Source organism: Trichosurus vulpecula, chromosome 5 (assembly GCF_011100635.1).
Source record: "Trichosurus vulpecula isolate mTriVul1 chromosome 5, mTriVul1.pri, whole genome shotgun sequence".
NCBI classification, from domain to species: Eukaryota; Metazoa; Chordata; class Mammalia; order Diprotodontia; family Phalangeridae; genus Trichosurus; species Trichosurus vulpecula.
The window spans coordinates 6,237,207-6,264,253 of record NC_050577.1 but is presented as its reverse complement, the minus strand read 5'-3'; the positions used below and the strand labels follow the sequence as shown (position 1 = coordinate 6,264,253).

General features: G+C 46.4%; 1 protein-coding gene across 1 annotated transcript in view; it reads right to left on the bottom strand.

Annotated features, from left to right (window-relative positions):
• Positions 1-10,818: 10,818 nt before the first annotated feature.
• Positions 10,819-27,047, bottom strand: part of SCIN (scinderin) — a 53,444-nt gene continuing 37,215 nt past the window's right edge. Inside the window, exons 6-16 of the mRNA XM_036762164.1 lie at positions 26,839-26,971; positions 25,248-25,336; positions 23,014-23,229; positions 22,028-22,149; positions 20,460-20,550; positions 17,587-17,757; positions 15,214-15,391; positions 14,858-14,979; positions 13,990-14,067; positions 12,107-12,167; positions 10,819-11,681 (exon numbers count right to left, since the gene is read on the bottom strand). Coding sequence (XP_036618059.1) covers positions 11,554-11,681; positions 12,107-12,167; positions 13,990-14,067; positions 14,858-14,979; positions 15,214-15,391; positions 17,587-17,757; positions 20,460-20,550; positions 22,028-22,149; positions 23,014-23,229; positions 25,248-25,336; positions 26,839-26,971 — 1,389 coding nt within the window. The 3' untranslated portion in view covers positions 10,819-11,553. The remainder of the gene's footprint in view (positions 11,682-12,106; positions 12,168-13,989; positions 14,068-14,857; positions 14,980-15,213; positions 15,392-17,586; positions 17,758-20,459; positions 20,551-22,027; positions 22,150-23,013; positions 23,230-25,247; positions 25,337-26,838; positions 26,972-27,047) is intronic.

Genomic DNA, 27,047 nt, shown 5'->3' with positions numbered 1-27,047 from the left:
ATTTACAGAACATAAAACACACATAAAAATGTAATCAACTTAGTGAAACCAAAAGGTAAACTTAAATGAATACTTAATCATGAAATCCTAAATAATGAATGGGTCAAAGGAAAAATCATAGACACAAGTAAATGATAATTACTATGATAAGACAACATAAAATTTCTGTAATGTAGCTAAAGCAGTACTCAGAGGAGGAAAACATGCCTTTCAAGACATACATTAACAAAGTAGGGAAAGAGAATATTAATAAATTGAATATGCATTTAAGAATTAAAAGCCAGTAAATTTAAATAAAGCAAAACCATCTTACAAAATGATAATCTTGGAAACTGGAAGAGAAATAGTCAAACTAGAAAATTAAAAAATATATATAAAACAGAGAGACAAAATTAAATGGCTCTTTGAAAAGACTAACAAAAGTGATAAAACTTCAACTGACCTGATTAAAAGGAAAAGTGAAGAAAATCAGATTAACAAAATTAAAAAGATAAAGTAACAAAAAAGAAGAAATTAAAAGTTCTATCAAAACCTCTGATACAGTTATATGATGACAAAGGGGGAATCCAAAAGCAATAGAGCATTACCTTCCAAAATAGAAAATTCTATAACTGAAGGCACATTTTTCCTTAAAAGTCTGATGGGGGGTGGGGGAGCTGGAGGCAAGATGGCAGCTGAAAAATAGGGACTTGCCTAAGCTCTCCTCCAGGTCCCTCCAAACACCTATAAAAAATGGCTCTGAACAAATTCTAGAACTGCAGAACCCATGAAATAGCAGAGGGAAGCAGGGCTCCAGCCCAGGACAGCCTGGATGGTCATGGGGTAAGGTCTATTGCTTAGAGCTGGGAGCAGAGCAGAGCCCAGCATGGGCTGTGCCCAGACCAACCAGACTAGGAGCTGGGTGGAACAGGCCATAGTGCCCTGAATCAGTGAGCTATGGCAGTTACCAGACTTCTTAAACCACAAATGCCAAAGACAACTGAACAGCTTAGTGGGAAAACTGCTGGGACAGAGTGAAAGAAGTTCGAGGTCAGCCTCTGCCTCGGGAGCTGCAGAGGTGGTGCAGCTCTTAGGCTGCTTCCAGAGCTACAGCTGCAGTTGCCTCTGGCCCCAGGCCCACCTGGTGGGAGGAATTAAGCAGCTGATCAGAGCAGGAGTACAGAGCTTTCTTGGATCTGAGTTGTACTCCCCTCCTGGTTGGCGGTTCCTGGGGGAGGAGGAGCGCTGGTGTGGCAGAACTTGCTGTATAGAAATAGCTCTGAAAATAGCAGCACTTGGCCCCTAAAGCTTGGGACAAAGTACTCTCTACTCTACAAGCAATCATACCCCAATGAAAAGCTCAAGGGTCAAGTAGTTGGCTGGGAACATGAACAGGCAGTTCAAAACAACTCAGACTCTGGAATCTTTTTTTGGTGACAAAGAAGACCAAAACATACAGCCAGAAGAAGTCAACAAAGTCAAAGAACCTACATCAAAAGCCTCCAAGAAAAACATGAACTGGTCCCAGGCCATGGAAGAGCTCAAAAAGGATTTGGAAAAGCAAGTTAGAGAAGTAGAGGAAACATTGGGAAGAGAAATGAGAGGGATGTGAGAAAACCATGAAAAACAAATCAGTGACTTGCTAAAGGAGACCCAAAAAAATACTGAAGAAAATAACTTAAAAAATAGACTAACTCAAATGCAAAAGAGCTCCAAAAAGCTAATGAGAAGAATGCCTTGAAAGGCAGAATTAGCCAAATGGAAAAAGAGGTCCAAAAGACAACTGAAGAAAATACTACCTTAAAAATTAGATTGGAGCAAGTGGAAGCTAGTGACTTTATGAGAAATCAAGATATTATAAAACAGAACCAAGGGAATGAAAAATGGAAGACAATGTGAAATATCTCCTTGGAAAAACCACTGACCTGGAAAATAGATCCAGGAGAGATAATTTAAAAATTTTTGGACTACCTGAAAGCCATGATCAAAAAAAGAGCCTAGACATCATCTTTCAAGAAATTATCAAGGAGAACTGCCCTGATATTCTAGAGCCAGAGGGTAAAATAGAAATTGAAAGAATCCACAGACTGCCTCCTGAAAAAAAATCTCAAAAAGAAAACTCCTAGGAATATTGTCACCAAATTCCAGAGCTCCCAGATCAAGGAGAAAATACTGCAAGCAGCCAGAAAGAAACAATCTGAGTATTGTGGAAACACAATCAGAATAACCCAGGATCTAGCAGCTTCTACATTAAGGGATCGAAGGGCTTGGAATATGATATTCCGGAGGTCAGTGGAGCTAGGATTAAAACCAAGAATCACCTACCCAGCAAAACTGAGTATCATGCTCCAAGACAAAATATGTATTTTCCATAAAATAGAGGACTTTCAAGCTTTCTCAGTGAAAAGACCAGAGCTGAATAGAAAATTTGACTTTCAAACACAAGACTCAAGAAAAGCATGAAAAGGTAAATAAGAAAGAGAAATCATAAGGGACTTACTAAAGTGGAACTATTTTGTTAATATTCCTACATGGAAAGATGATGTGTATAATTCATGAGACCTCAGTATTAGAGTAACTGAAGGGAATACATACATACATACAGCTATATATATATATATATATATATATATATATATATATATATATATATATATATATATATATATATATATATATGTACACACACACACACACACACAGAGGGCACAGGGTGAGTTGAATATGAAGGGATGATATCTAAAAATTAAAATCAAATTAAGGGATAAGAGAGGAATATATTGAGAGAGAGAGAATGGGGTAAATCATCTTGTATAAAAGTGGCAAGACAAAGCAGTTCGTGGGAAAGGAAGAGGGGGCAGGTGAGGGGGAATTAGTGAATCTTGTTTTCATCGGATTTGACTTGAGGAGGGAATAACATACATATTCAATTGGGTATCTTACCCCACAGAAAAGAAGGAGGAAGGAGATAAAAAAGGGGGTACCAAAGAAGGGAGGGCAGATAGGGGGAGGAGGTAAACAAAAGCAAACACTTTAGAAAAGGGACAGGGTCAAGGGAGAAAATTGAATAAAGGGGGACAGGATAGGAGGGAGCAAAATATAGTCTTTCATGACATGAGTATTGTGGAAGGGTTTTGCATAATGATATGTGTGGCCTATGTTGAATTGCTTGCCTTCTTAGGGAGAATGGGTGGGGAGGGAAGAGGGGAGAGAATTTGGAACTCAAAGATTTAAAAGCAGATGTTCAAAAAAAAGTTTTTGCATGCAACTAGGAAATAAGATATACAGGCAGTGGGGCATAGAAATCTATCTTGCCCTACAAGAAAGTAAGGGAAAAGAGGAGGATGAGGAGTGGGGTGACAGAAGGGAGGGCTGACTGGGGAATGGGGCAATGAGATTATATGCCATCTTGGAGTGGGGGGGAGGGTAGAAATGGGGAGAAAATTTGTAATTCAAAATCTTGTGGAAATTAATGCTGAAAACTAAAAATATTAAATAATAAAATTTAAAAAAAAAGAAAAAAATGTCTGATAGAATTCTCATCTAAATCCACCAGGCCCCAGACTTCTCTTTTTCTTAGTTCCTTATCAAGATAGTTCTATTTCTTTTCTGAGATTATGTTTTTAAAAGATCTCTTCTGTTAGTTCGAGCATTTTCTATTTTTGAAGGTAATGCTCTATTGCTTTGTATTCTCCTGTTGTCCAATAACTATATAATAGGTTCTACTAGAACTTTTAAGGAACAATAAATACCTACATTGGCAGCTACGTGTTATAGTGGAGAGAGTGTCAGGCCTGGAGTCAGGAAGACTCGTATTCCTGAGTTCAAATCTGCGGTCAGACACTTCCTAGCTACATGGCCCTGGGCAAGTCACTTCACCCTGTTTGCCTTAGTTTCCTCCTCTGTAAAATGACCTAGAGAAGGAAATGGCAAACCACTCCACTATCTCTGCCAAGAAAACCCCAAATGGAGTCAAGAAGAATAGGGCATGACCGAAACACAATTGAACCACAACATAACAACAAAAGTGCAGATGTTGTGTTAAGTGTGAGGGGTTCAAATACAAGCAAAAAAAAAGTCAGTCCCTGCCCTCTAGGAACTTACATTCCAGTGGGGGAAGATGATACACAAAAGGCAAAAGAAAAAGAGTAAGTAGCAAGATGCCCACATGGAGGGATGGAGCAGATCCAAGAGGGGAATAAAAGTCACCAGCCGGAGCTCTGACCTGCAATGAAGGTCTCCGCAGGAGCTCACCAAAGGAAGAAGGAGGTTGGCATGACGGAGGGATGCTCTGGGGGAGCTGGCAGCTTAGGCATTATGGCAGTCAGGAGAGCCAAAGGCAGAGTTGGGAGGCACTGTGCCACTAAGAGTGACTTGGTATCAGGAGGAAAATGCTGTGTGGTACTGATTAAAAAATTAGAAAGGGAACTGAATAAAGAAGAATCAGAAATCAATGATACAGGTTCAATTAATCTGAAAATATAAGTTATCTGGCCAAGAATTTTCTGTTTGATAAGACTCCCTGGGAACACTGGAGAAGTCTGACAGAGATTAGGCTTAGACCATTGCACCACATTCCATAAAAACTGAAATTGATATGTGGCCTGAATGTAAAAGCTCCTGCCCTAGAAAACCAGAGAAGTGGGTGCTAGACTTTTTACATATACGGATAGCGGGGAGGAATTCTTAAGCAGACAAGGACAGAGACAAAAGACAACATAAATCATTGTTATTACGTGAAAGAGAAGGGCTTTTTACACAGATAAAATGAATCCATTTAGAAGAAAGTAATCATTCGACCAGTTATGAAAAGAAAAACTGCCAACTATTGACAATCCAAAGAATGTTCCGAATCACAAGTAATTAGCAATATGAAAATCCCAACAAGTGTGCAGTTCCACCTTTCACCCAGCAAACTGACAAAGATGTCAAAAGGAGGCGATAGTCAGTGTTGTGGAAAGACAGGCACCATAATGGTTGTTGATGGAGTTGCCCATTCCGGAAAGCACCTTAGAATTATCCAAATGAAGTAACTAAAACATCCCTATGCTTGGACACAGATTCCACTGCTAGGCAGATACCCCAAAGAAGTTACTGATGAAAAGCTAGACTCCATACGTGCCCAAAGATTTAGAACAGTAGGTTTTGTAGCCCCACGTTGATCCTGGGAACGGCTGAATGAACTGTTGTACCACCCTGTAAGAAGCAATGAGCGTGAAGAAAGCACAGAAAAACTTGAATGAACTGATGCAAAGGGAAGGGAATAGAGCCAGGAAAACAACAGGGATGTCTGTTGTGTAAAACGTTTGAATGTAAAGAACAACCACAAAACGATAGTTGTGGAATGTTGCGAAGGCCTCAAAGAAGAAAAGTAAAAAGACAACGCTCCGTGTTCCTTTTATAAAGTTGGGGTCATGGAGTAGAAGGCTGCCTATCCAGTCACATATTTTTTCCCTGTGTGTTGATTGGTTTTGCCATTTTTTTCTTCTTCCTCTTTTGAAAAAAAATCTTATTTTTATAAAGGATTATTCTCTGAGAAGGGACCGAGAAAGATAAAGGGGGAAATACAGGCAACATGAAAACAAAAAATACTCATTAAAATCTATTCAAATATTATAGGACTTGGAGTCAAGTCATGTTTTGTTATTTTCAGTTAGTGCAAGCTAAATAAAAAAATCATTTTGTTCTGGTAATCATAATAACTTGTTAATATATTAGCATTGAAACTGATTCCTCTAGACAGTATGGACTTTGTCATGACAATTAAATTAAGAAAGAGAGTTTTCACAGGTGATAAAATGCTGTGACTATTGAATACTTCTGACTACATTAGAGGAAAAACATATTTAAAAACCCATCTTTCCTCAGGAAATGAACCATATGCAAATGTATCCTAGTCAATTAAAACCCCAGAATGACAACTGAATGAGAAGCTGATGATGGTGGATCTCCATCATCAGAAAAAGAAAACACAAGATGCTTACCAAGAGGGAAAAGAGTAATGCCGTCGATTCCCTTTCCCCTGATTGCACTATGGGAGGAAATCGCTCATCAGTGTCTTCACTTCTGTGTCAATGCAGAAGGGGGACAAAGCTGCCTTACTTTGTTGGGCGATGTGGCCTCTGGCATTTAAAGCTGGCTGATTGGCTTCAAGATGAACGAATAGGAGGATTGCTGCCCATTTGGCAATGTTTGTGGTAGGAGGGTTTTTGGTATACAATGCCTCTTAATTCTAATGATTTGGGAAGCTGGTGTTCAACTCATGCTGCCTTGGAGGATGGAGGCCAAATAGTCTTCAGCGGTCTGGCATCCTAGAAGTGGTCAAGAAGTCTTTTATAGAATCTGATCTAGAGTTGGAAGCCACCTTAGAGGCCATTGTGTCCAGCCTTTCATTTACAGAGGGGGAAACTGAGGCCCAGAGAGGCCAAGTAACCTAGAAAATGGCTGAGCTGGGATTTGAAACTGGGTGATGGTGCTACTGGTTATCATGTGGGGCCTTGGAACTCCCTCCAGGAGGCAAAATCTAGACCTAACTGCAAGGAGGGTCTGTAGAGAGAATGCAGCAAGGCTAACATTTCAGGGCATCCTCAGCCTGTTTTGTAGTTGAAGGTTTTGTATCTTTAGAAAATAGAAAGTTAAATTTGTAGCTTTGCCATCCCACATGTGGTTTGTGTGATAACTCAATAGGCTTGCTAAATATGGTGGAGTAAAGTACTTTTTGGATAGTCTGCCAGGGGAATTGCAAGTCTGGAAATCTTGGGGAAAAATTGACCAATATAAGCCCCTGGAGACTCTCATATTTGTCCTTTTTCATTCTCTTTTTTGATAAGAACCCATAAATTGTGCCTTGCCCCTCTCCCCAGTGTACCAATGATAATCTAATGGTCTTGGCTAACTGGTAACTTTGAAAACTTGGTGCTTCTCTGTCACCTTCTTCCCACATCCTTCTCTCATGTAGGTACTGGGTTCTTTGCCTTGGAACTTTTACTTGGCCATAAATGGCAAGTTGCTATATGAGACATTCCATGTGACCGCTCATCTGGCTTGGTTCTTCAGGTGCCTGTATCCTCTTAAAGACTTATTGAACGTTCTCATGCTTTAGTCCATCATTTTCCATTTCTTAGGTAAATACCTCCTTTTACATTTAGTGATTTTTTGGTTGTTGTTTGAGACTACTTTAGGTCCATCATCCTCAATTCTTCCATCTTCTTTCCCATTTTCTCATAGTCTGCCCTTTTATATTTTTTGAAGATTTTTTTTTCTTGTTGACTGAACACTCTCCTCCCAAAGGTTGACAGGACAGGAAGCTTGCCATCCTTGTTGGTTTCTTTTGATTTTTAAAAAGTCGACACAAAAATACTAAACTGTAGAGCAGTCTGCATTGATCTGACCTGGACTTGTTCTCCTGGGGCTGTTCACCAAGGAGCCGCTATCTTTGTTTGCCCCTTGCCCACTGCAAGAAAGGTTCCTATCAGTGACACGACACACCTTTGTAGAAAGAGACCATATAGTTCTCTTCACGTTTTCTTGTGTTGACCCTCTGTGTAAATGCTGGCTACACCCGCCTGGTAAAATGGAGGCTGTTGTGGGCAGGTGCTGTCATCTCTTAGCACATGGCCCACTGCCTTTTGTAGAGGAGCATCATCGATGCCTGTTAAATGGAAGAGAATATAGGCTAGGACTGGAACCAGAATTGCTCACCCCACCTCTCCAGGTTCTAATGTTGGCTTTCTCTCATTTGCAAATCTCATTCTGCAATTTCTTCTGCCTCCAAAGAACATGCTGAGAATAATCTCCTGGTTCCATCACATGGATCTTTACATCTTTAGGGCGGAGGTTTCCCATTGTCTCCCTTTTTCTATGGTGTCGAACTTTATTCTATTGACTCAGATTCCAGATTTCCTAATGCACTCAGGGATTTTAAACACATGCTCACTGCGTTCCTTGCTATTTCCAGAGCAATGCCAGCCACAGAAGCTCCAATGAGGCTGTAATGGTCTGTATGGAACCACTCCCAGCTATTTCCCTGCCTTGTGTCTCTCACATTAGGGGTATTTGGGGCCCTCATTGAGCCCAAGTCCATGCAGTCATGGCTGATGTGTCAGGTTCGGCTTCATCTCACTCGTCTGCTGAATTTCTTTCTCTAACCATCTGTTGAGAGTGGAGTTTCTGGTTGTATGTTAATATAGAGTGTGCACATGAATTTCAGTAGGTGCACTTGGCTTTAAATAGTCTTCAGGGGGTTGTGATTAGTCCAGGCTATGGCTTTTCCTTATGTCATGGAAGGTTGGTGCATGTGTTGGTGTAGTTGGCTAATGCAAGATACCCAGGTAAAAAAAACTGGAGGGCACACTTCTGACTGGATTGTGACAACCTATAAAGGAAGAGCCTTGGAGAGCCTGGGCCTGTATAAACATCTTTAATTGGTTCTCTTCCTCCATACCCATGTGGTTAGGAAGGGGATTTTCAAATGGCTCCATACTGGGAACTGGTGGCCCTTCAGAAAGGCACCAGTAGCCAGAACCTTGGACTTTTCACCGGCATTTTGGGCAGTTCTGCTCTTAATATCGCACCTCAGCTTTGGTGAGCAATCACTCTAGAAGGGGAGGAGTTTTGGTTCCTCCCACTGAGGCCAAAATGTGGCCCCATGAAATGTCCTTGGCCTCTGCCTTTGTTCTGATCCATTCAAAGTGAATGGATCAGAGAATCCAGCTTTTCAAGTTTTGAAAGGTCAGGAGCAAGGAGTGACCCTTGGGAGCCAGCCCAGTGGTAGCTAAGACCTCATCTGGTTGTGGGGTGTCTCGACATGAACTTGGTGGGTCCAATGTCACAAGCCTACTCTGCCCAGAAAGTGAGGTGATGTAGGGACATGAGTGTTGGGGGTAATGTTTATACTTGTAAAAGCTATAGGATGTAAAGAATTTAATTAGAACTGGGGGCTACTTACTGACACCTCACAGAGGCTGTGAGGTAGCCCACTGGAGACAGAGAAGGCTAGAGCTGGAGTCAGAAAGACCTGAATTCAGATCCATCCTCAGACACTTAAAAGCTGTGTGACCCTGGGCAAGTCACTTCACCTGTTTGCCTCAGTTTCCTCAATTGAAAAACAGGGATCATAACATCATCTATTTTTTCAGGCTTGATATGAGGATCAAGTGAGCTAATGATTGTAAAGCACTAGCCTGCAGTGGCCCCATCTGCCTGCCATTTTTTGCTGTTGTGTGCCTGCCCTAACCTCACTCCAAGTAACCCTCATTGAGGCCTAGAAGGCAAGAGAAGCTTTGATCCAAAGGTCAAGGCTAGGCTCTGGCAAACTTTCCTATATGACTCATGTCATCTCCAGGTCTCCTCCCCCACTTCCTTGTCTGGTCTAGTGTTTCAGGTGCCTGCTGAGTAAGACGATCTATTAACTCTAAGTTGTTAGTAACTGTAATTACTCTATTAGGAAAATTTATTTCTTTATTAAGAGGACTTCTAGAAAGGACAATGTTTTATTCAAAGGAATGAATCTGGAATGGTAGAATTTCTGGTATTGTGGTGCTTGGAGGAGGGGAGAGATTTTCTAGCAGACTTTCTTTTTAGCACCCTCCAAATCGTAATACATGCAGTCTATGTACTAGGTACTATATATACTCCAGGGCAGCTAGGTGGTCCAGTGGCTAAAGCACCAGACCTGGTGTCAGGAAGACTCATCTTCCTGAGTTTAAATCTTGCTTCAAGCACTAACTAGCTATGTGACCCTAGATCCATTTCACCCTTGTCTGCCTCAGTTTCCTCATCTGTCAAATGAGCTGGAGAAGGAAATGGCAAACCACTCCAATATCTCTGCTAAGAAAACCCCAAATGTGGTCATGGAGAGTCAGATGTGACTGAACCACAACGAAGAACACTTGCCCTGAATGTGACTTGATCCAAACAGGGCTCATAGGAAGGAGCCAGGGAAGGACAGAGAGGATTCGATGGTGAGTTAAGTAACAGGGAACATGACAGCTTATTTATGGACTCTGGACCCTCCTGCCATAGCTGTCCTTCCGCCTCCCACCTAATCGGGGCCAGAGGGCACTAGAAGGGACAGGTGGAAGGGGTGGGGTCCCCTTTCTTGTAGTTTTGCTCAAAGGTAACAACTTCCACGTAAAAGTCAGTTCACTTGAAATCATTTCACCAATGAGGTTAAATACTTCAAGACACCAAGGGGAAGAAATGTAAGCTCTTGAAATTGTTCCACATGTCCAAACAAATGGCCCTTCTGCTCCTGGCCTTGGACTCACTGCTCAGAGAGGCAGCCGGGGCTTCCCAGATGAGTGCTTGACTTGGCGATGGGGAAGAGCCGAATTCAAATCATGCCTCAGACATGTACTAGCTGGCAAGTCCCAAGGCCCCTGTTTGCTTCAGTTTCCTCATTTGTAAAGTGAGATGAATAACAGCACCTGCCTCACAGGGTTGGTGATCCATTATGAACGTACTCTTGTATACATGTAGAGTCCTAGGTCAAGAATTAGTCAATGACATTAATAGATAGAGTACCTGAGGCTGATGAATTAAGGCCAAATTAAAGACATGCTGGATTTAATATTCATGTTTATTCATGTATTTAAATATTTAAACACATTTAATAGTACAATGAACTGAGGACAATCGGATCTGATTGTCACTATTACAAGGCACTCACAGCAATTGTTTCTTTTAATATTCAAAGGCTTATTAAAGATTTCATCTTATGTTACTAAATATATTTCCAAGTTCATAAAAGCAAAATCCTTTTTTTTTTGTTTTTTTGCTAAATAGTCTTGATTTTAAAAAGACTAAAAAAATTGAAGTTTTTTTAAAAGCCCAGGAAAATTAGACTAATAATTAGAAAATGATGCTCTTGTTAGAAAATGTTTGGCATAATTATATAGAAATTTGTTTTGAATAAAGAAGGAAAATAAGCCATCTTAATGAAATCAATCTTCCTCATTCTGTATTCTTGCAAACATCATTCCATTCAATCAACGCTCATAAAGCACTTACTATGGGCAGAATTTTTCTAGGCGATCTCTATGGGAAAACAATGTCACCTGGACAGGACATCCCAGTGGTTTCAGATGGGCATGGGCAGGGCTTGGCAGCCACCACTGAGGCCCATGATCTCCCAGCTGATGAAGCCCACCAGACACACAGAATATTCTCCATTTCTACAAGGTGCTGGCAGGGAAGATTTCTGATGCAGCCCATACAGTGCAGTGGCAAGGTCCTGGATTGGGCTCGAGCCCCGGCTCTGCCACTGAACCTCCTGGGCCTCCCTTTCCTCACCTGTACAAGCAGAAGCTTTGACTCCCCAGCCTCTAAAGTCCCTTTGTGACCCCATGACCCCATAGCTCGTCAGGCCTTAACTTCCACCTTTGAAAAGCTTGTTCTCTAACCCAATGATCTGGCATCCCTATTAAAGTCTCACTGTCATCCTTCCCACCATCAGTGGAGGAAGTCCTGGCTTATGAAGAGAATACAGCAAATGCAAGTGACTCGGTGCCCAAGGTGGTGATCCTTACACACTCATCTCTGACCAGGATTTCTCCTCCCACAAATGTGCTGTGTTTACCATTTGCTGGCATCCCATCCCAGGAACCAGCCCGTGAACGTGGGAGGCTCAGATCCCTGTTTGATGATGACAATGGGAGTTCTCCGGTCTCTCCCAGAAGGATCTGTCTCAAGGTAGGCCTTGGCTATAAAGAGAGGAACCAGCAGCATTAAGGTCAGTCAATCACAATTTAACTGGACAAGAACAAAATCCCCCAAGAGTAATGCTGCCATCCCAAGGAAAGAGCCCAGCTGGCATGGCCAATGTGTGATCCTAAGGAAGTGACAAAGACATGGTTGGAGGAACTGGGGAGAGGGTGTCACATTTAGGCTGAAGCAGAGAAGAATTGGAGATGGGGAAAAGGGACTGTGACGATTGTCTTCAAGAGTGAATGGTTGACAGGTGGAAGAGGGAGGGTGAGTCTCCAGCTGTGTGACCCCAAGAGGCAGAGCCAGGAATATGGAGCCACAAGGAGGAAGAGCCAATTCCAATGAAGCCTGCTCACCCCCCAGGTGGTGAGCTCTCACTGCCCCTCCCCCTGCCCCCTCTGAGCTCCAGGGTACAGCTTACCAGACTTCATGGACTCTGATCTTTCCACTTCATTCGCATCTTTGCCGATCCAAAGAAATATCTAAGCAGACACAAAGTCAAGTCGTGTCATGCTCTCTCATTGTGGGGAAGGACCTTTGAAATCTATCCTCCCTCTCTGCAACTTTGTGAGTGCTGACCAGCCTGGAGGTTAAGGCCCCAAACTCTGAGAGAAGGCCATGCCATCCCTGCTGCCCAAATGGCTAATTTATCTGTTTGTTTTTTTGGCAGGGCAATTGGGGTTAATTGACTCACCCAAGGTCACACAGCTAGTAAGTGTGTCAAGTGTCTGAGGCCATATTTGAGCTCAGGTCCTCCTGAGTCCAGGACTGGTGCTCTATTCACTTTGCCACCTAGCTGCCCCCCAGATAGCTAATTTAGTTCAATGAAGCCTACGGGGATCCTAATCTTGCAGAAAAGGCTGAAACTTTTTGCCTTGTTGTGAGTGGAAGAAGCTTCCAAGTGTTGGTGACCTGAAGGGATGTTGGGAGGTCTGTTAGCCTTAAGCCTACAACATCAAGCCTTGACTCTAATTTGGCATGTGAGGCAATCTTTTATTTATTTTTGCTCTCCTCGCAGTGACCTGACTGGGTGCTGTTGCCCCATAAAGTAGACATGGGAGGGTAGTCAGTCCCGAAGGACCCATTCTTGGCGGTGGTTGGGGCCTGTGACCAGATTCTCAAGGCAACTTGGCCAGGACCAGGTGGGGAACGTGAGGCACAGGAGGTCTGGGTGACTCAGCTGGTCACCTCTGTATCCCCAGTACACAGCAGGGGATTAATAAATGCCTGTTGATTGCCTGACTGGGAATAAAAATCTAAGCAGGCTCATATTTTGTATACAAGGCCAGTGTTTCTAAGCTCTGCAGTGCCCTTCTGTCCTTTTCTCCCCTCTTCCTTCTTCCCAGACATTTGATTTCATCAGGATGTGAGGGGGGCATGGGGGGCGGGGAACGACACTTCCATCACTAGTGCAGGCTGGCACCTTCTCCCCAACTGACGATCTCACTGGGTTGCCTGGGGCACAGGAAGAGACGTGCCCAGGGTCACACAACCAGCATGCTTCAGAAATGGGACTTGAACTCGGCCTTCTGGTTCCCAAGACCAGCTCTCTCCATTCCACTGTACCCCCTCTTCTTCTTTCCTCTACTGCTGGTCTACAGGAAGGGTCAGCAGGCTTTCACCCTGTGCATGCCAAGCTTTCATTTGTTTACTCTAAGCGGAGGCTTTAATATCACTTACAAATTTAACTTCCTAGCTCATCTAGGGGGTGAGCATCCACAACCACCAACCTATCAGGACCCCCAGGCTGAGGCAGCACACGGGTCTTTATGGGGAAACTACGAGGATCTTTAAATCAAACCCCGAGTGTCCAAATGAGGGGAGACGGAGAGCAAAGCCAGAGAAACCTACCAGGGCAGTAATGAGTGAGATGCCTGGGGAGTGCTTCCCCTGAGCCTTGGGCTCCAAGGGCTTCCTGGTCCTGGCCTGAGCAGGAAAGACTGGGGATGATGGGGGTGGTGATGGGCATTCCAGTTACTGCCTCAGTTTATCATGCAACACGTCATTGAATATCAGAGGCTGCTGCCCACTGTGGGGGCTATGAGGTGACTGAAGAAAAACGAAGTACAGAGGCAGCCCCCAAGGCTACATTGGAGACAGTCATCCAGACACTGAGGGTCTGCTCTGCTCCCACATTAAGCCACTTTCTTTACACAGACACCCGAGCATCATTCCTGGGCGAACGTGTTTGGTGCCACATCCAGCTCTGCCCATTATGACACAGGGTTTTCTCAACACCATCTTTCCCTGTGTGAGAATCTCACAGGGCAAGGGCCAGGCCATCTACAGAGCCCGTGTCCTCACCTGTTCCCAAGCATCCAGCAGCATGACGTCATCTTCCGCTAAGTCATCCTGGGTGAATTCTCCTGGAACCTCCTCAATCTGAAACACAGGGCCACTTTTTCTGTAATTCTTCATCCCCCCCTGCCCCCTGCCTTGATTCAGCAAGTAATGTTGAGTAAGACTCTCCAGGCTGCTGTGATGGAACTGGGGATGCAAAGGAAGCCAGTCTTACCCTCAGGGGCTTGTTAGGACTATTCTCACTACTGCTGCTGCTTCTGTTACCGAAACTGTTAATACTAGTGCTTCAGACTTTCAGTCGTCTCTACACGACAGCCCCACCTGGGGGTGAGTCCACACATCACTGGCCCCACTTTGTACAGACTCGGAGTCTAATTCCAACACAAGCTCATCAGGCTCCCTTGAGAGCTGCACCAGGGTGAGTCCAACTGATTTTCCTTTCACTGAAATGACTATCATAAGAAAGTGTACCCAATACGGAGCATCGAGAAAAGCCCCCACTGCTCTGAGAAATGTCACATGGAAAACAGACACCTTCGAACAGAAGGCGCCTGTGTGAACATGACTTTCCAGAATGAGCAAAGTTTCTTCATTCTAGGGGAAACCCAGCGTGTAGAGGGTCAGCTGCTCAGCCTCTGGGTGGCTCTCAGGGCTGGCCAGAGCCTGGACAAAGCTCTCAGCTCCACATCCTAGATGACACACAAGCTTCAAATGGAACAGAGGCATCAGTGTTGCGATTTCTCTGAGCAGAGTGCCTACAGCTGTCCAGGTAGGGGACTGGCAACCCCAGAGCCCTGGGCCAGCACTGACCTGCGCTGACCCTGTGTTCCCATACATGTCAGGGAGCCCAGAGAGCCTGGGAGATACTCACGAGAAACCGGCCGGTTTTGTTGGAGCAGCCGAAGAGCCGAGGAGGGTGGTCTTCCACCTGAGTTTCCAGCAGTGGTGAAGTCTGGTATGCTTTCTTCCCTCCCAAAGCATCCCAGAATTCCTCTGTGGAAGGAACACATATGAGAAGAGGCTTGAAGGGACCCCTGCAACACCGGGGAGCCATCTCTTGCTGTCCCAGAATGCTTTCCACTGTGCCCGCCTTTAACGGCTTTCAATAAGGAAGCTCGAGTCTCATCACCTAACTTCTCAGGGGAGTGAAGCCTGAGTGTGCCCCTTCCTATTGCTTGCCAACCACAGGCTCGGGAGCCACCTTCAGCTGAGCTGTGGGGCACACACCTGGCTCTTGGCCTTCTGGGATCTTCGTGGTCTGGCACTTCAGGACGCTTCTCAGGTACTCGGCTCCCTTTTCCTCCTCCTCACTGGCTCCTCTCCCAATCCACGTGTAGCCATTATTCCGGGGCAATTTCAGGACAAAAACATCATTGGAATTCAATGAATCCGAGTCCACGTCCACCTGGAATCAGGAGATGGTAGCTCAGTGGCTGGGGGTGTATTTCCCCCTCTATAGCCAGAAGCTCCCTGAGCCCCAGTCACCGAACCTTTACAAAGGGGATGAGAGTACCTGCCCGACTTACTGCACAAGGTGATGGAGGGCTCCAACGAGACCGTGAAATGTTGGACAGTTGGTTTTTGGGGTCTGTCAGTGTTGGTATCATGATTAGTAACCCCCTCCTCACTCCCATGGGCTGACCCCTGATAACAGGGCCCCAGAGGTTCCCTGATGCCCTTCATCCGTAGCCCCTGGACCTGAGGCACCCACCTCTCACTCCACTCCACTGCCATCTTGGCACTGGGCCCCTAGGCCAAGCATCTGTCCATCTTTCTCCTTGTCCCAACACTGACGTCCTCAGCTCCCAAGACTGCCCAGCTGCCTGCCCACCACGTCCCTCCACTGCTATTCCCAAGCTATGCCTGTCCTCCCTTGTTACCTCTGCTCACATGCCATGATACCCTGGGCTTTCCACTCCTCCCAGAGGCCTCATCTCCTCCTCCTGTTAACTCTACAGGAGGTGAGAGCAAGGCCTCCTGCTCCTTGCTACCCCCCCTCTCCTCTTCGTAGAATCATTTCAAGCCCTTACATTCAAGACTGTCCCTTGGACTGGGTCATCTCTGGGGTTCCTCTCCACTCAAAATGGCCCATGAATCTATGATTTTGTCCATGGCACCCAGTGGTTTACCTCAGATTGTCAACAACTGTTTGTGCATTTGGCTGGTTGACATCTCAGGGGTATCTGAACAGGGGATGGGGTAGCTTCTGTGGAGGTGGCAGAGTCAAGGCAGCTTGCTTTGACAGACAAGCCTTGGAAACCAATCAATCAACAAGCTTCCAGGAACCACATAAGGGGGCTATGGGCAGAAGGGCAAAAGGTAGATGTGCCCTGCCCTCAGGGAGCTGATGTTCTTCTAATGAATACTGTTTACAAATAAGCAAGTACAGGACTAATAAGAAATGAAAACCTGAAAACCCAGTGAGTGTGTGTGTGTGTGTGTGTGTGTGTGAATAGGGTGGGAGGAACAGCACTAATCAGGTGGAGGGAAGCCTGAGCTTGGGAGAGGCTGAGCTAAAGGAGGGACTTGGGGTCAGTCTATGCAAAGGCAGGAAGGTGGGAGGCAGAATGTCACGGGACATTAGGGAAGAGTGGAAGAGGCCGGTCTGCCAGGAGTGTGGCGGAGTGGCCAGCAGAGGAGCTGGGTTTTCGTCTTTAGGCAACAGGAGTCGAGGATGAGACAAAGAGGCCTTTAACCATATGTGTTTGTCCAGAGCTTCCCAGAACTCACTGTCAGGAAGCCCATTTCTGCTCCTCCTGGAGGGTCACAGACACACCAGGCCAAATCCAAGTAAGACCAGCAGCTCCTGCCTGCCTAGCCTTGGAATCCTGGCAGGGGTTAGACTCCCCACACCCAGATGGAATTCTTCCCTGCCTGGAGGACACTTAGGGTGGGGAGGGTTGTTCTTCCCACTTAATTAACCTCTCAGGGGCTCTGTGACTGGGTCTGACCCAAGAATATATAACTCTGCTGATGGAGGATGGGCTTGGGTGAGGCCCTTCGGATGGTAAAGATTTTGGGAGACTGGGTGGGATCGGCCCCAGGTGAGGGAGGCTTGGTTCAGCCACAGAGCAGGAACCTGGAGTAGAGCCCAGCTCCGGGGAGAGGAGGCACCTGCCTAGTGTTTTTCTCAACAACCACGTAGGGTAAATGAGGCAAGAATTAGTATCCTTGTTCTGTGAACCTGGGCCCTGGGGGTGAAGTGATTTGTCCAGCGCAGGGGTACCAGGCCTGGAATCCCAGGTTCCTGATGCGTCCCCGGTGAGCCCTCCTCTTTCAGCCTCGTGACATCACGATTGTCCCTTCTTTGAGGCAGGAGACAGAACAGAGGCGTGACCCACTTTGGCCGTGGTGATGTTCTAAGGGTCTGACACTTGTAATAACAAAACAATTCTGATACCAGCACCGACAATAACAGGAGCTGCCATTTCCGCGGCACTTCAAGGCCTGTGGAACACCTGCCATTCATTATCTCATCTGACCTCACACAATGCTCAGACGCGCTCCCACAAGAGCGGGTACTAATCTGATCACCCCCATTTTACAGGCGAGGAGGCTGAGGCTCAGGGGGCCATTCTTCAGGGGAGTCACGGTTCCTACCTCCACAATCCTGGTGATGGAGCCGAGGTTTCGGCGGATTTGGAAGAGGCGTGTTGGGGCGGGAGGGGCCTGTCCTCCTTTCTTGGACGTCCCGTTCTTGTAAATGATGAGGGGCTTGTCTTTGAACAGGCTCAGCAGGTGCGCAGGTTCCTTGCCTTGGGAGACGCGAACCTGGGGAAAGAGTTTCTTTTGAGAAAAGGGAGAACTAGGCAGAAACTGCTTCGAGGAATGCGGCCTGTCCGACATTAGAACAGGCAGCTTTGGAAGTAGTGAGCTCCCTGTGACTAAAGGTCTTCAAACGGGCCGGATGATCATTTGTTGGGAATGTTATAGACACAATCCATGATGAGGGAGATAGGGAAGAGTGGGGCCAGACATCTGAGTTTATTTCTATCCCTCTGCCCAATTCCATGAAATCATGAGAACCCCTTAAGTCACAGAAGAGGGCCACGGGGGAACCCCAGATTTAGTGTCTATTGTGTCAAGCCCTTCCGCACCCAGACCCACGTAACCCCGATGATGCGCATCTTCTGTAATCAACCTTCAGTTTGGTCCCCTAGATTGAACTGAATCTTCACTTTGAGGCTTTGTAGACACTCTCCCCCCATCTCTGAGCCCCCACCTCACCCTACTCTCCTTCCACTCTCCAACAATAACAGCCGGCGAGAAGACTGAGAGACAGTTTTGAAGAGGATTAGGGGGGAGGTCAAAGGAACACAGTCAGAGCCCCAGCGAACACCAGGTGTCTCCCAGGGATGCAGCCTGGGACCAGCGCCAGCAAATCCAGTCACACAGGACAAAGTCCACCCATCTGTTGGCTTCTACATTTAACTCATTAGTCACATTTAATTAGTTAAACTTAGTGCTGCTCTCGGCAAGCCTTCCTTCAGCTCCTGCCTTGGGTTTGGAGCTGGGAGTACAAGGAGGAAGTGGATGCCACATGTTCACAGATAAGCAAATGTGAATGATAAACCACCTGTAATCTCCTGGGTCTGGGACCCACCCGGCAAGAAAACTCCCAGCCCTACTGCGGGTCAGCAGCCACTGGGGGGCGGATCATCTCCTAGTAGATGGGGGCGCTGAGCGACTGGTCCAGGGCCATGCCTTCAAGTGTTTTGGAGGCCAGACACCCCACCCCACCCCACCCCCCACTCCTGCCTCAAGGCTGGCTCTCTATGCCCTGGGCCATGATGCTTCTCCCATACAAACTGAGCATGGTGTCATTTTGGAGAGGAGGCTCAGGAAATCAGGGTGGCCTCTCATAGGAGATGCCCTGTGAGCTGAGCCTTGAAGACAGGCCAGCTCAGCTGCTCCTACACTGAAGGATGTGAGAGGGGTCAGAGCCCCGGCCATGCCAGCAATGACTCCTTTACCAAGGGACTGACTAATGAATTTCCTTCACGGCAAGGCTGGCTTCATCTATACAACATTGCAGACTGGGCCACCATCTAGTGGCTCTGATGAAAATCACACTTAAATACATTTGACCCCAGTACATCCAAAGGACAGCTCAATCAACGTTTTTCAAAAGGGACAAAGTCAGGATTTATAAACACCACCGAGAAGTATTCTGGAGCTCAGTTTATGGCTTTTATTTACACTGGTCAGTCATGTTCCCATTCCCAACACTCGCCCCTCAGCACCAACCAGTGGCTTGGCCCATAGACCAAATGTTAGCTCCTTGAGAGCAGGATTGGGCCCTGAAAAGCGCCTGGCCCATAGAAAGCTGGGCCTTGATAAGTGTTTGTTGAGTGACTGATGTTAAAAAAAAAACATGTAAGAATTAGCAGCTACGGAAAGGACAATTGACATTTCATATGATAAATGTCTCTAATGCTGGGTTGTGGCCAGAGTTCAAAACAGCTCAATCTTTCCTTAAGTTCAAATGACCCAATTTAAACATATTCGCAATCAAGGACATCAGTCACAAAGCCCCTGCCTTGTGAAGGCTAGCCCTTCCTAAAATGCCCACTTACTGACTTTATTCTAAGAAAGAACTTATAAACACCGAACTTCTTCCTATCAGGAAGTAACTGCAGAACCAAGCACCAGCACCAAAGGTGGAGGAGGTTCTTTCTGCTAACAGTGCTTGAGACCACCTAAGCCCAGAGAAACCTCATGTTATTGAAGGCCCAGCTTCTCCACCTGTGGCCATCAGTCCCAGGAATCGTATGGATGCCTTCTCAGCGTCATGTTTTCAAATTCTTAACATAAAATATATAGTATTTCAAAGGAAAACAATAATACTGAAATTCATTTGTCAAATTTTTAAAAATGTATCCAGAGCCTAGGTCAAGAATCCAATTTAAGCCTCATGTGACTAAGTAGTCAGTGTGGGTATATAACAAGTGCGCAATGGTGTGTATCATGAGACTGGCACAATGAAAACAAAGCTGCAAGGAACATCTCACAACAAGGAAGAGGCCATTATGATAAAGCCTAGTTGTTCCCTAGAGGCTCAACTCTCCTCTACCTGGTGTTAAAGAAGGTAAGAAGAAAAGGAGGGAGGGAGGGAGGAAGGTAGGCAGGAAGGAAGGAAGGGAGGAATGAAGGAGGGAGGGAAGGAAGGAAAGAAAGAAGAAAAGGAAAGAAAGAGAGAGAATGGAAGGAAAGGAGGGAGGGAGGAAGGAATGAAAGAAAGAAGGAAGGGGAGGAAAGAAAGGAAGGAAGGGAGGAAGGGAGGAATTGTTCAGGTAGAGACAGTGCTGCTCCAAGAGGTTTATTTCTCCTTTTCCAGGATGTGAGGAGATAAATACGGAGGAAAACCAGGAACACTTGGGTCACATTTGGAGAGAGTTTTTAAAGTTGTAGGAAAATGATTCTCCCATCTATGGGAAAAGGAAGGGGCCTCTCTGCATGGGGCTGCCACTGACCTGCACAGGCGTCCCTCCTAAGGAGCGGTCCAACTGAACAGTCAAGAAAGCAGAAGTGGTCAGCTCATCTCGGGTGGCATGAGCCCCCTGCCTACAGAGAGAGAGAGAGCAGATGCTTCCAAGTCATGTTCCAAGTGTCTACCTGTTGGCTTCCAGGTTGGGTTCTAGGCATACTACAGCTGCTTCCAGCCAGAGCCTGAGCTGTGACAGGAGGGAGAAAAGGAAACCATGAACCTGAAGGAATGAAATGGTTCCTGGAGGAGGCACTAGACCCTTCTGAGCACTAATTTCCTATTCTGTAAAATAAGGATCATATTAGCATCTTTTCATGTAAAGAACTATGCAAATGCTTGAATTACTATGTCAATGCTAGCTAATGTCATGAATAGTTAGCTCACCTTTTCAAAGGCATCCCATTCTCCACTGTTGCCTTTATTAGGACCAGGGCACAGGGTTGGAGCTGTGATTTCACTGACCTAGGGAACTCCCAGATGAGGAGAGTCCCTCCACAATGTAAGTTGCCACCTCCTCTGTAATGCATAGTTCTCCAGAGCTGCCTGGAGCACTGACATGTGAAGGGATCAGCCCAGGGTCACACAGCCAGTATGAGTCCATAGGGGACATTCAACGCAAACCTATAAAGATCAAGCTCAGAGCTTCAGATGACAAATCATTTGGGACAGTCCTCATTTGTGTACTATGACCCTGCTTTCTGCCAAGAGGAAGACCACACAGAGAAAAATATTTCTCAACTCACTGTAGAACAGTCTAACAAGCATGAACTTCATGCCCTCATAGACTCCCTGAATCTCAAAGTGGGGGGGGGGCACCAGTGGCCATGAGACCAACCCACTAATGGACATGAACCGTACCCCCCCACACTTCATCCACAAAAAGTGAAAGTTCCAGTGCTGCCTGAGGTCCTCCCAGGAGGAGGAAGCCGCCACATCCCCAAGCAGCCCTCTCCACACCTGGACAGCTCTCTTTCATTATTAAGAAGCATTTTTTCTCCTGCAAAACCTAAATCATCTTCTTGACAATTTCTACACATTATTCCAAAGTCCGGCCTCTAGGACCAAGCAGAATTTGTACCTCACGATGCACCTATTTACTCCTCTGCCTGGAGATTATGCCAAGAAACTTGATGGCCACAAGAAAATTGTAATTTTACAAAGCTTTCCTCTCTCCCCCTCTCCATCACAAAGCCTGTTGGAGTACTGAGAAAACCAATCATTGTTAATTCAACAAATAAACCAGCTATAACGCTTTGCAATGCATAAGGCACATTAGAAATATTACAGCATCCCGGGAGGTAGGTGCTATGATTATTCCAGCTTTTCAAATGAGGAAACTGAGACAGAGTTAAGTGACTTGCCCAGGGCCACACAGCTGGTAAGTGTCTGAGGCAGGATTCAAACTCGGGTCTTCCTGACTCCAGGCTCAGCATTCTATCCACTGCATCACCAGCTGCCTCACAAATCACACCAGCATCCTAGAGGAGGCTTCTGGCTTAGGCAGCGTGATGAAACTCCCTCAGACTTGGGATCGTGGGGATGATGGGAACTTACCAGGTGTAGATGATTTGTCCTTTGGCATAGGTGTACAATATAATGTAGCAGTCACCTCCATAAAACTCTCCGTAAGTTTTGGGGTCCACTGGGATTCTGCCATTACTTTCCACTCGCCAGATCTGAGGTTGAGGGTGGGGGGGTTGGGAAAGGAGGAAAAATACTGACTTTGAAAATCCAGCAATGTGTGTGAGCCCCCTTTAATCAATCCCATTGTTCCTGAGGGGCATTCCCTGAGTTTCCCTGCTGACTAGTCCCCAAACTCCATCTTTCATCCTTCAAACAGAGCCAACAGACCAAGTCACAGGATGCACTGGCATCTCTATAAAGAATTTCACTGGGAAAGAAACAAAACCCTCAGTCCAGGTTGACCTCTCTCTCCTTCTTAGTCCATGTGCTTTATCTAGGTTCTGGTCACAAATCTAGGCCTCACCCTTCTCTATCTTGCCCATGAGAGCATCACCACAGCCCCAACCAGGTGTCTTCCTGAAGTCTACGTGTATACCTATCTGCAGCACATCCCAGAGTTAGACAGAAGGAGGCCTGTGACTGGCCTGGCCTGACTGCTTTTCAGGAAGCCCACACTTTCTTTCCAGATCCCCAAGGATCCATCCATATACTGACATACCATCTGCAGCATCACCTTTTCTAGAATTGGCCTGGGATGGACAAGAGAAAGCTTATGGGCCCAAGTGACCAACCAAACGGCCCCATCAAAACTGAAAACCAGGTCAGTGTGGCAGAAGCCAGTTTGGATGAAGCTGCCAAGTGGCTTCTTTGTGATCACTGCTTCCTTTCCAAATGCTCCCAAACCTGCCTTTTACTAGGAGCACTTGGCTGGGATTAGAGGTCCATCCCACCAGCATAAAGCCTGAAAAAACAGCCTCATTCCCCTCACTGGTCAGTGGCCAAGTCAAGGCCTTCAGGCCCCACCCCCCAGTCCAAGGTCAGCACTCTTGCCTTCCTTCCCCCCAACAAATCCTTACCTCCACAGAACCAGAGCCATCATCTACCATGTTGTGCTGGGCTGCCATCTGGGGACACTCGTGTAACTTGTGGACATCAAATGGAATCTGCTGGACCCTGGCCACTCTCTCAGTGACGTACACCTTTCCAAAGCCTTCACTTTCATCATTCCCTCTCCAGTCATTAAAGAATTGCTTGAAGACTGGTGTTTCACCTCCCTCTGGGAGAACTTGAATCTGAAATGTAAGAATAAATGAAATACAAAGAAGGAAGAAAAAGCCCTATTCCAGCCATGGAGAAACAGAAGGGGTTTCTGAGTGTATAACAATAGCACCAAAGCTGTCGGTGCTTAATCGTGGGACTAGACTGAATCAAGCTGAGTAAGCTGGGTCAAGAATCTATAATCCCCAACTCTCACTTATGAAAAACTAAAGACCAAGTATTAGGAGGTCAACATAGTCCAGCCTCAACTTCTCAGGCAACACCCTGATGCTGACCCTGAGGTTATGACACTTCTGGGTGAGGAGTCAGTATTTGGTCCTATAGGGCAAAGGGGGCCGTAGGAAGTGAGCAGGGAAGTGCCACATTCAGACATGACTCTGGTGCTGGTGAGTGTCCCTTTGGGGCTCCCTCCCTGCACTGATGCAGATCACGAGCTCTCCTTGCAGTGGCTGTTTCGAAGAAAAGTCACAAAGGAGAAATCCATCCCCCAGCAGCCAACCCAATCACAAGGGCCTTCAGATTGACCTAGGACAGTACTTGGGTGAAAGATGTATAATTTCATTGCAGCCCATCAAAAAAGAATTCGGTTCCACAGAAATTAAGCATTTACTGAATATAAGGTACCACACTAAGATTTCAAGATAAAAAGACAAAAGCCAGTCTGCCCTCAGGAAGTTTACGATCTGCCAGGAGGATGAGGCATGTGTATGGCAGACTATTCCAAGTGTCTGTGAGCTAAGTCTGGGGAGGAATCTGAGAGTCCAGGGGCCTGGGGGAAGTTTACAGAAGGGGTGCACCTGAAGTGAATTGTGGAGGAAGAAGAAGAGTTGAAAGGGCAGATAATGAAATAATAATAGGTAACATTCATGTGGCATTTACTCTGTGCAGACACTAAGCTAAGTGATGAGAATAGGAGGCACCAAATCAGCCCCTACCCTCAAGGAACTCCCAGTGTAAGGTAGGAGAGACAATATGCAAAAGACTATGGGAACATACAGAGGGGAAGGGGAGTCAGAGGGTACCGGGGTATGGCCAGCAGGAAGACAGAGTGGGGAGTGAGGGGAATATGGCCAGGAGGCATGTTTACCAGATCATGAAAGGCCTTGAATGCCAAACTAAGGAGTCTGGAGGTGATAGGGAGCCACCTGTGCCTTACGGAAATCACTGATGCAATTCTGTGCAAGGATTGACTCAAGAAGAGAGAGCCCAGAGTCTGTGAAGCCATTGAGGTGGTCATCAAAAATAGCCTAGAGGTGAATGTGGTGGGCAATCAGTATTGGAGAAAAGCCCCTGGGCCACTGTCCTCCAGAGGAGGTGACATGGAGTCCTAGGAGCTTCTACATCATGATTTTAGACAAGTGGGACCATTAGAAAGATGGGGAAGGGATGGGACCAGGGTGCCTACACATGTGCAGAACCTGGCTCTCTGCACTTAACAAGCCCCCTCCTGGCTGTGTGCAGGGGTAGGGGAGGTGTGCACATGTATATGCAGAGTGCTCTCACACGTCCTCAGAGCAGAAGGAAATGGCCTCCTCTAAGGGATCTAAGTTAATAAAAGGGACAAATCCACCTATGGACGATGCTCAGGGAAGGAGGGGTCCCAGCCACCATGACATGGGCTTTTGGTCCCACCAGCTCATGCTGGTGTCAGCTTCTCCCTTCCAAGACATAGAATCCTCTCTGAAGGGGAAGCTTTTCCCAAGCCCCTCAGCTGCTCCTCCTTTCCCCTTCCTCCTCCAATGATCATATTCTATCAACAGAATGTAAGCCCCATGAGGGCAGGACTTTGGCTTTGTGTCCTCAGACCAAGGTCAGCAGCTCCTGGAGTCTAGCAAGCCCTTCACAATTACTTTTGGGTTGGGTTGGGTTAGGCTGCATTAGACAGTCCTGGATCCAACGAGAAGGACCAGGGTCCATAGCTGCCATTGTTCCAGTCCAGAAGGACTCCAGGCCACCTTAGTCAAGAGCTTTGAGAAAAGAGATAGAGTGCCCCCTTCTGGTTGGTTTCTGCTTCTGTTCTTTTGGCACCTACTTGGGTATTGAGGGGATAATTCATTTGCTGCAGGAACTCTTCGGCCGTCTTCATGGCTGCCTTCCTCTCCTCGGGATTGGCGTCTTTGCCTAAAATATAAAGGACACAAACAATGGGCGAAGATCCAGCAGGCCAATAACTCAATCAAATGATCAGAAAATGAAAGAGTCCAACCTGGCACTCTGCTAGACTGTCTGTGGGGACCGCTCAGTGGTTTAAGGGCCAGAGACGGAGGCAAACAAACATTACCGAAAAGCAGATTAAATTTCGGCTTTTTAGAGATTCTTTTTGTATTTCACTTTCCCATTTGCTTCCTCTGAGAAACCAGGGATTTGAAGTCTCAATGGCTGAATCTGATCCAGTCCAATGAGCATGTGTTAGACAGTTACTATGTGCAAAGCACAGTGTTAAACAGTGGGGATGAATGGAGGAAGAGGAAGGGAGGAAGGAAGGAAAGAAGGAAGAAAAGGAGGGGGAAGGGAGGGGGAAAGGAAGGGAGAAAAGGAGGAAGGAAGGAAGAAAGGGAGGAAGAAAGGAAGATAGGGAGGAAGAAAGGAAGATAGGGAGGAAGGAAGGAAGATAGGGAGGAAGGAAGATAGGGAGGAAGGAAGGAAGGGAGGGAAGAAAGGAGGGAGGGAGGAAGTGAGGAAGGAAGGGAGGAAGAATGACTTCCCTGTTCTCAGAGCTCTTACATTTGCTTACTACTGTATGACCCTGGATACATCATTTGCTCTTCCCAAACTGGACCTTCCTAATCTACAAAGTGAGAATTCTGGACAACATGGTCTCTGTGGTCCCTTCCAGCTTTAGCACTCAGGGTTCCAGGGGAGGGGGCGCGATATGCTCAGGGTCCCTGCAGGGTAGGGGGCATGATATAACATCTAGCTCTTAAATAGACTTTACAATCATCACATCTGCTCCTTGCCATGATCTCGTGATCTAGGTAGGTCCAATAAGGACACTAATGCTGCCAAAGGGTAGGTGTCACATAGCTGGTATCTGCGGCAGGATTCAAACTCAGGTCTTCTGAACTCCCAAGTTCAGACTTGCATCATTTCTCCCCTCAAATGGATGAGCACATGCATAACAATGTGAGGAAGAGAGAGGACTGATAACTGAGGGGGTCAGAAGAGGCTTCCCATAGGACATAACCAGTGAGCTTGCTTTGAAAAAAAGCTGGAAAGTTTAAAAGGGGAGGAGGGAGGGCTTTCCAGGCATGGGGTACAGCCCAGTCAAAGGCACAGAGGAGGGAGAGGCCAATGTCACTTAGAACGATGAGGGCAGTCTGCCTTGTGTGAGGCTCACTGATTCTGAAGGGGAGTGATGCGTAACAAGCCTGGGAAGGTGAACAGGAGCCAGTTTATGAAGGATGCCGAACATTACACTGAGAAGTTGAGTGTTTTCTTTCAGAGGCAGGAGGGGGTCACTGAAAGTTCTGAGCAGGAAAGTGACTGACAGTCAGATGTGCATTTGGGCTGGGGGCGGGGCCCTCTAGGGAGTGTTGAGAGCCTTTATCAAAGGGAGCACTTTTCTGTCCCCCAGAGAACTGCTCGGCCAAACCAGCAGCATCAGTACCAAGGACACCTCCTACCTTTCCACACAAAAATCTGCTTTGCTGCCCCATGGTCCAGGATAAAACATTCCTCTGACTTCAGCATCTCCTTGGAGAACGGATTTTCTTCTGCTACTACTGACACACTCATGGTCCCAGTGGCATCAGAAACCTAGGCCAAGAAAAGGGGACCCAGTGAGGGCCTGGGAGCTTCTGTGTGAGTCTCTGGTCCAGTCTTATAGACCTGT